This window comes from Phyllobates terribilis, unplaced genomic scaffold (assembly GCF_046119375.1).
Source record: "Phyllobates terribilis strain yellow unplaced genomic scaffold, ASM4611937v1 Scaffold_5__5_contigs__length_657084704, whole genome shotgun sequence".
In the NCBI taxonomy this organism is placed as follows: domain Eukaryota; kingdom Metazoa; phylum Chordata; class Amphibia; order Anura; family Dendrobatidae; genus Phyllobates; species Phyllobates terribilis.
In genome coordinates, this window is record NW_027362765.1 from 172,114,953 (window position 1) to 172,123,825 (window position 8,873).

General features: G+C 42.1%; 1 protein-coding gene and 1 non-coding gene across 2 annotated transcripts; both read left to right on the top strand.

Annotated features, from left to right (window-relative positions):
• The first annotated feature begins 1,743 nt into the window (after positions 1-1,743).
• RPL23 (ribosomal protein L23) lies at positions 1,744-8,104 on the top strand. Its single transcript, XM_073683435.1, has 5 exons — positions 1,744-1,815; positions 3,509-3,592; positions 3,923-4,051; positions 4,760-4,873; positions 7,982-8,104. The coding sequence occupies exons 1-5, from the start codon at positions 1,803-1,805 to the stop codon at positions 8,062-8,064; spliced, it is 423 nt and encodes a 140-aa protein (XP_073539536.1). The 5' UTR covers positions 1,744-1,802; the 3' UTR covers positions 8,065-8,104.
• Positions 3,668-3,800, top strand: LOC141151331 (small nucleolar RNA SNORA21). The gene has a single exon (XR_012247018.1). It is a non-coding gene; the product is annotated as a small nucleolar RNA SNORA21 (small nucleolar RNA).
• Positions 8,105-8,873: the final 769 nt, after the last annotated feature.

Genomic DNA, 8,873 nt, shown 5'->3' on the forward strand with positions numbered 1-8,873 from the left:
GGGATGCTATGAGTGCCGCCCAGAGGTCGGCGCTCATAGCAAGTGAGCATTTCTGCTACACACAGGCTATCAAACAATCGCAGCTTCTAGTCTGCCATGGAGACTATTGAAGCAAGTGAAAAGTAAAAAAAAAATATTTTTAAAAATATAAAAAAAATCTAAAAGTTTATATCACCCTCTTCGCCCCATTCAAAATAAAACAATAAAAAAAATCAAATATACACATATTTAATATCGCTGCGTTCAGAATAGCCCGATCTACCGATATATAAAAATAATTAATCCGATCGGTAAACAGCGTAACGTGAAAAATAATCAAAACGCCAGAATTACGTTTTTTTGGTCGCCACAACTTGCAATAAAATGCAATAACGGGCGAACAAAACATCGTATCTACACCAAAATGGTATCAATAAAAATGTCAGCACGGCGCGCAGACGCTACGGGTCTCGGAAAATGGCGACTTATTTTTATTTTTTTAAACAAATTTTGGATTTTTTTTTCATAACTTAAATAAAAAAGAACCTATACATGTTTGGTATCTACAAACTCGTAATGACCTGGAGAATCATAATAGCAGGTCAGTTTTACCATATAGTGAACAGGGTAAAAAAAAATCCCAAAGAACAACTGTGGAATTGCACTTTTTTTGCAATTTCACCGCACTTGGATTTTTTTCCCCGTTTCCAGTACACGATATGGTAAAACCAATAGAGTCGTTCAAAAGTACAACTTGTCCCTCAAAAAATAAGCCCTCACACAGCCATAGTGACAGAAAAATAATGTTATGGCTCTGGGAAGAAGGGGGAGCAAAAAACGAAAGCGCAAAAACGGAAAATGGCCAAAACACCACTGTTCCTGATCATGGGCATGTACCCTTTGAGTGCTCTTCCTACTCAATTAGATGGCAAATCCACTTTGCTGTTCATACAGCAATTTTTTTTATGAGGTTTTGAAATCCTTGTAATGGAAAGAAAAAAAAAGTGACGTTACTTATTTGAGATGAATTCTTCATAGAATCTGCTCCAAACTTGACAGTAAACTCAAAAGGTTGCAAAACACTGTGTGGAAAAAAAACCGCTTCAAAATCCCTTGAAGACTATGTTCACACAGTCTTTTGCTGAGTTTTCTAAGGGGAAGCTCAACGTTTTTGAGGTATTTTGAGACTTGGAGGAGGTTTTGGAAAGTTTTTGCTCTGTTCCTGCTCCAAATTCTCTTAAAAAAATCTCAGGTCCAGAATCATTAAATACCGGCGATTTGCTTGCTGGACTTGATGAGGGGACGTGGTGGAGTCAGCTGCTCCTGATTCATAACGAGCTGTGGCATCAAAACAACATAAGTTGCAAAATTTTGTTGCAACTCTTAGGCCAGGTTCATACATTCAGTATTTGGTCAGTATTTTACATTAGTATTTGTAAGCCAAAAGCAGGGGTGGAACAGTCAGAGGAAAAGTATAATAGAAACTCGTCACCACTTCTATATTTATCCCCTTATATTACACTGCAACAAACCATAATGTTTGGCTTTATTAAGAAAACCCCTAATTTGTTTCAGTGAAAGCTCTGGCAGGTTCAGTCATGTGTACACTCCATTTTATAACGTCTAAACTCTATTTTGTTTTTACGCTAATGGCTGAGAACCCAGGAAGCCTTGTCACTATTTCTCACTAGCAGGAAGATTGGCAATACGTAAAAGGAGCGCCGCCAACCACGTATCACGTGACACACCCGCCCTGCTCGCTCTGTGGCTGCAGCTATATCCCGGCATCCTTTGCGCCCTGCTTTCTCTTTCCGGGAACCAAGATGTCTAAGAGAGGTAAGGTACGCGAGCGCTGCAGTGTAATCCGCCGCCATCCTCTAAGCACGAGTCATGTCTGACCGCTGCTTGTGGCCTGCCCGCTTCTTTTCGCCTCTCCTCGTTATTTGCTGTGGCTATGACGATGGGTTGTGGGTTCGGGACGTTTTGACGAGACATTGAGGCTGTAGTAGTGGAGCGGAGGACTGAGGCCCGCAGAGCCATGTTTGAGTACCCGGTGTATGTAAGTTATATGTATGCAGCGTGCAATATGCTTCCGCCATGCTGGTAATTTGTCATATTGTGTGCTAAGTGCCCATATCCTGCCAGGCTGTGATCACCTGGCCATTCTCCCTCTGCCCATCCGGGTGTTTTATATGATTTTATCCTGTGGCCAAAATGTGCTATTCAACGTACTACTTAGTGTCTGTAGTGATGGGGTAGAACCTACTGCTACTAAGCAGGGCCCACTTACACCCTCAGCTTCCCACCCCTCCATTTATTGAAGGGCTGTCCCCTACACATAGGATAGATAAGTTACTGATCACCAGGGCTTTGACCGCTAGAACCCTCAGCGATCCCAAGAACGGGGCCTTGGGCCTAGCGTGTGCGCATGCGCGTTCTACCTCCAGAAGTTCCTTAGACAATGAATGGGAGCAGTGGTCGAGTGTGTGCACCTCCGCTCCATGTAAGATGAGGCTTTACAGAGCCTGTTCTCAGGGAGCCCCATACTCTAGATCAGTGTACCCCAACTCCAGTCCTCAAGGCCCACCAACACAGATCATGTTTTCAGGATTTCCTTCCTATTACACAGGTGATGGAATTATTGCCTGTGCAGGTGATAGAATTCTCACCTGAGCAATACTAAGGAAATCCTGAAAACATGACCTGTTGGTGGGCCTTGAGGACTGGAGTTGGGGGAACACTGATCTAGATCATTGCTTTGACTTCCATGACCCCCAATCAGTAAGTTTTTCCCTATCCTAGGGGTAGATGATAAATTGCTGTCTTGGTAATGACCTTTTAATCCCCCCCCCCCCCCCCCATTTAAATTAGTTTTGAGTTCTGTGTCATCTTAAAGGGGTTGTCTGATTCATAAATGTGTGAAATTACAAAGTGCTTGTAAAAACAAGCAACTCTGTGAATTACCTCTTACTAAAAAAATCTCTGTTCCTGAGTGGCGGGACTTTTAATTTTAAAGTTTTACATAGAGGGGTGCAAAGCACGAGCGCGCCCTGCTTCATTCTGTTTGTGCCGATCTTAAGCTTGCTATATCTCACCAGCCTCCATTCCCCTACGCTTGTCTTATGCTCTCTGCTTGCAAATTGGGAGAGCGCTCAGCTTGGACCAAGAGCACAACCTGAGCCCTTATTTATCAGGATAGCACTGCTCCTGTTAAATCAGGAAAACGGGATGCAGAGGGGCGGTGCACTTCTCAAGATTCATCATGAAACAACCCCTGTAACTATAGAGTTGAAACATTTTACTCTTTGCCAAAAAAATAAGGCAAAGCAGATGTGATGGACTCGTTCGTTTATATGGCTGCCCTACGGTTTGTTGGGCAGAAAGGAAGGGTTGCCTGCTTTCGAGAAGGCTATCAAGTATGGCTGATAACCCAATTAAGATGTATATCTTGGAATTATGACTTGCGTTTATTTAGTAATAAAGATGTACTATAGGATAGATGATTAAATGTGAACTTTTCTTTCTTCAGGACGTGGAGGTTCTTCTGGTGCGAAGTTTCGCATCTCCCTCGGTCTCCCCGTGGGTGCAGTCATTAACTGTGCTGATAACACAGGTAATTATGTAAGAAGTATTTTGTGTTATATATCTGAGGGCTATCCACATGTTAGAATGGGCATTCACACTGTGCCCTCTTCTTAAAGCACTTGTTGTGTCCTCACAGTGGCATAATGAGTTGTCGTGGAAGAGGAGATGAATACATTATTTTTGGGTGAAGGGGCAGCCACATGTGCTGTACTACTTCAATCAGTAATGTGACATTTTTTAGCCAGGTTTTAAGATTGATGGGGGTGTCGCTGTGTTACCAATGTTTCTTTTTGTATAATATTTTAAGGGATTAGACTTTATGTAATTTTGATAACTAATATCTGTCCATATTTGATAGGTGCCAAGAACCTGTACATCATCTCCGTCAAGGGAATCAAGGGTCGCCTGAACAGACTGCCAGCTGCTGGTGTTGGTGATATGGTGATGGCCACAGTTAAAAAAGGAAAGCCTGAACTGAGGAAAAAGGGTGAGCTGCCTATCTAAGATCATATTGTTTGCTTTGCGTTTTTGTTACACAACAAGGTTTTCATTCAGTAATATTTCAACGTGATGGCTGTGACTTTGCCATGTTGTTCCAAAATGCTTTTTGAGACCAGAATCACATACGCTGTATCCTGGATGCCCATGGGACGGCAGTAGTCTTATGATTGCATTGACTTCCAATGGTTGTACTCTCTGTAGTCTGAAGGGACAACAGGACTGGCCATAGACCCTAATGAGGTGCTTCACCAATTTTAGTCTGATGTGACAAATGTTTCCTGGGCTAATTGCATTTTTATCAGAAAGCCTAGTCAGTATAACACCCCATACTGAAGAGCTGATGGCTACTGTTTTGGTTTCCATGCTCCATGGATTGCAGCCTAGCTCACTTACCTAATTGTACATATAGATCACTATAGCCCTGATATAAAACTGGATTCTACATAGTTGCATGTGCCACCCATCAAGACCCATTGTGGTTCCCCTTACCATTGAAGTGATAAGAAAATAAAGCTGCATACTGCCAAAAAAAATGGAAAAATGTACTGTTGATTTGCTCTTGTACATATTATGCCTTGTGGATGCAGTTGATGTATATGCCAGGGGAGTTTTCTTACATTCAGGGTATATGTGTAAATATTGACGCGGTGGATAAATTCACTCTTGCTAATAATTGTAATTTGTCTCATTATAGTGCATCCAGCAGTGGTAATACGACAACGAAAATCGTATCGGAGAAAAGACGGGGTGTTCCTATATTTTGAAGACAATGCGGGGGTGATAGTGAACAATAAGGGGGAAATGAAAGGTATGTTGGAAAAGTCAGGCTTGCCCATTAATATGCCATATGATATGATTGCCAAATGCTCTCGACAATTGGTTGAGGGCTCCATTCTGATACCGAGTTTACTTGGAATCTGTACATTTGGGTCAGTCAGTTATATTTGATGCACTATTTACTTACATCCTATAGAAAATGTTTGATAGTCCTGAGGCTTTCTGATGTTTTGGTAGTTTACAGTTTTCTCATCCATTAGAGCAAACAAAACTTTAGCTATCTTTTATTTCTGAGCATATGCTTACTGGCAGCGCTGTGCAAAAGTAGCTACACAGGAAATATCTCCTCTGACCACTCCAAAGGGTTATCACTATATTAGAATTTTATGCAGTGTTTTACAAGATCCTGAACCCAGGTATGAATTGGGGTCCCTGATCTGTCTTGCAGGCTCAGAGAATAAAGAGGTCTCTAATAATGTAATTAACGTTTATTTTTTAATAAAGCATTGTTATAAGTTTGCACGGACTGGCCACAGTTCTCCTTAGCTTAACAGCTTAATAGACATGTGAGGCTGTTGAGCTCTGATCTTGGGCTCATAGCCAGTTTGTGCATGGACTGTTTCACTGACGTCTAAACTTGGCATTGGAGTCTACGATAAGTTACATCATTAACCCTTTTGCATGTAATTTGTCACACAGTAAGCTACTGTTAGCCATGCATTGTACTAATTCAGGGCCTAGCGTATTGTCTAGCTCCAGATAATCATAGATAGAGGAAACTGGCGACGGCAGGAGTGGGGCATTGCTGTGGGCCCCTGGCTGGGAGGAGGGGGTATTTAGTGGTGTGAGGCAGCGGCTGGCTCTGTGCTTTCAGAAAATGTCAGCAGAGTCCCCGCACTTCCATCTTTTTCACTGCGGTGGACTTCGGGAAATGGCCACTGGAGGCGGCGTAGATTAAGATCTCGGGAGCTGAGGTCTCAATCTGCGTATGTGCCACCTCCGGCTGCCATTTTCCAGAAGTGCGGGAACTCTGAACACCCCACTCCTCCCAGCCCAGGGCCTGCAGCATCGCCCCACTCCTGCTGCCGCCAGCTTCCTGCAGCAGCGATCCCCTTCCTCCCTCGGTAAGCTACATTCTGATTATAAGACGCACACCCCCCCCCCCCCCCTTCCAAATTTTGAGGGGGGGGGGGGGGGGAGTGTGTTTTATAATCTGAAAAATACAGTACTTTATCTGTTAACTTGACAATAGGATATTAACTCCTGGTTCATGCATGCCTTTGCTTTTAGTAACCCATGTTCTTGACATTGCATTGTACATTTACAATATTAAGAAGAATAGCACATTAAATGTAAAAGGGGGACATTTGCCCACAACTTGCATACGGCGAAATATTGCATTGATATGGAGCATTTTATTGTGCTTCATGAAGATAGTTTGCAGTGTATTTCAGTGTATGCAAAATGGAGGTGACTAAATAAAGATTTGTGTCCATGTTCAGTATAGTAGTTCCTCTTTCTCTTGGACTTTATAGTCTCTCTTCTGGTGGTCATACCGAGAGCATCTGGGATGCAAAACTATTTGCATGGTCCAGTTCCCACTATTCCTAAATAAACTGATACTGAGATTAAATTGATTACATTGTTCCACAGTCCTGATAGTGGATTAAGATGACTACTCAACCCTGTGGGGACAATTGCGTAACATGTCGATTTAAAAAACTTTTTGCCAATAGAAGGTTGTGTCTGCGCCCAAGGGTGCAGTCAGACTGCTGATTTCCCGAGGATTGCAATGCAATCCTCGGACTGGCCATCTGCTCTCTTGACCCGAGTGTGACAGCTGCATAGAAAGACGTGCTGTCACGCTCCAATCAGGAGAGCAGACTGCCAGTCCGAGGATTGCGATGCGATCCTGGCGTATCACTGTGCCTTAAAGGGATTGCTTCATTTTAAACAGGTAAAATTGAAAAATAGCTTCAAAACTAGCAATTTTACTATTTCCTCCTATTAAAAATTCTCTCTGCTCTCAATAACCGAGGGATTTTTCATTTTGTTGTGTGCTGCTTGTTGCCTAGGTTACCGGTCCCCACTGCAGTCTCTGAGGAGACCAGTTTTCTAGACGAGGAGCGCGTGTTTGGTAAACTCTTGGTTATGGAGCTTGCAAGTGCTGGTCAGATCGCAGGAGCTGGCCAGCTTCAGTGCTCCTGTGCTTCACTGATGCTGCAGTGGTTAAGCTGTCACTGCTAGCAGAATTGGCGAGCACGGTTTGGGCTAGAGGTGCTTTGATGTCAGTGGACCTATCTGTCAGTCAGGAGCACACCATTTTCCCACCAGCGAGCAAGAAGCCAGGAGGAAGGGGATCTGTCCGCTTCTGAAGATGAAGTGAGACAATCCCTTTAAATGGAGGAGCAGAAAAGCTTAGATTGCTGCTTTCCTCTAACCCTGAAGGAAGGGCTGTATTGAAAGTCTGTAGAGCCAGTTGGTGTCGGAGGAAAGCTGTACCGGAGTTTCTGCCCTCCATTATGTTTGATTGGTAGTAGTCTCTTCCTCCAAACCACCACTCAAATCTCATGACTTCTCAAAATGTATTTATGGACTTTTCATTTTAGGGAACAAAATAGTTGCTAGGTTCCTTTGCCATTAAATAATTACTATTTATTTTTTTTTCGCTCTCCATCCTTCTATTTTCTTTCCTTTTTAGCATTTGTCTTGTATCATTATTTCATAGCAGCAGCCATTATCATCTAACTGTTATTGGTGCACCTACACTTGTTACCTGGGGGGCTAATCACATATTAGAAGGGAAATGCCCAATTTTTGTTCCCTCTTCTTAAAAGCACTTGTTGTGTCCTCACAGTGGCATAATGAGTTGTCGTGGAAGAGGAGATGATTACATTACGTTTGGGTGAAGGGGCAGCTACACGTGCTGTACTACTTCAATCCGTGATGTTACAATCTTTGCCTTGTACAAATGACTCGCATCTTACAAATGCCCAGTTGTGTAGGTGCCAGTGTCATTATGCATTAAAGAATTATTATTTTTTTGCTATAGATTGAACAAAACATGACATTTGCAGTTTGGAAGGTCAGATGTTGTAATTTTCAGGTTCTTCATGCTGTGGTTTTGTCTTTCTTTCAGGTTCAGCTATCACAGGCCCAGTAGCAAAGGAGTGTGCTGACCTGTGGCCCAGGATCGCCTCCAACGCAGGAAGCATTGCATAACCAATACCTTTGTACAATAAAATATCAAAATATGGTTGTACCAGAGCGTTCTTATTTGATAAGAGAGGAATTTGGGTAATGGGGCTTGTGTGATAATTGTAAGAACTATTAGGCAATGAGTTTTTAGCCTAAAAACTATGTAAGCCCACAAGTGCCCTAAAAATACAATCTGCAGGATAATGGGGAAGGAGACAGGTTGGGGGGTTGCAGCAGCTCTGGAGGTGGTAGTGGGGTCATTGCAAGCTGTAAGCTACCTTGGAAGAGATGGGTTTTCCAGTTTTGTTCATTAAAAAAAAAAATACACATGTGGTACCGCTGCATACATAAAAGTATGATTATATAAAAATAATTGACCTGTAAGCTAAAAAAAAAAATGTAATTTTGGCTTTACAACATTTTTTGAGGAGACACACAAAAATATTAAGCTATTAAAATGTTATAACGATTGCAAAATGGTATAAATAAAAAACTTTCTTCACACAGCTACATCGACCAAAAAATGTAAAACTTAATGGGTCTTGGTGAAAATGGCTACAAACATTTTTTCCCACCACTAAAATAATAATGACAAAAACCACACTAGTCTTTCGCCGTAATCTTACTGATGAGAAGCATCATATTGCTTTGTCATTGATACCACACAATGTATGTTGTGAAAACAAATCTCCACCACAAATTTTTATTTATTTATTTTTTTTCTCGCAACTTCTCCGCACTTCAAATTTTTTTTCCCATTTTACTGAGTGGTAAAATGAATTGTGGAATTCAAAAGTACAACTCGTCCCTCAAAAAACAAGCCTTCATACGTT

Excerpts from the sequence above, each read along its gene's own strand:
- RPL23 (XM_073683435.1), top strand. Across the intron at positions 4,052-4,759 it reads GCCTGAACTGAGGAAAAAGG|TGCATCCAGCAGTGGTAATA; the intron begins GTGAGCTGCCTA and ends GTCTCATTATAG. Across the intron at positions 4,874-7,981 it reads CAATAAGGGGGAAATGAAAG|GTTCAGCTATCACAGGCCCA; the intron begins GTATGTTGGAAA and ends TCTTTCTTTCAG.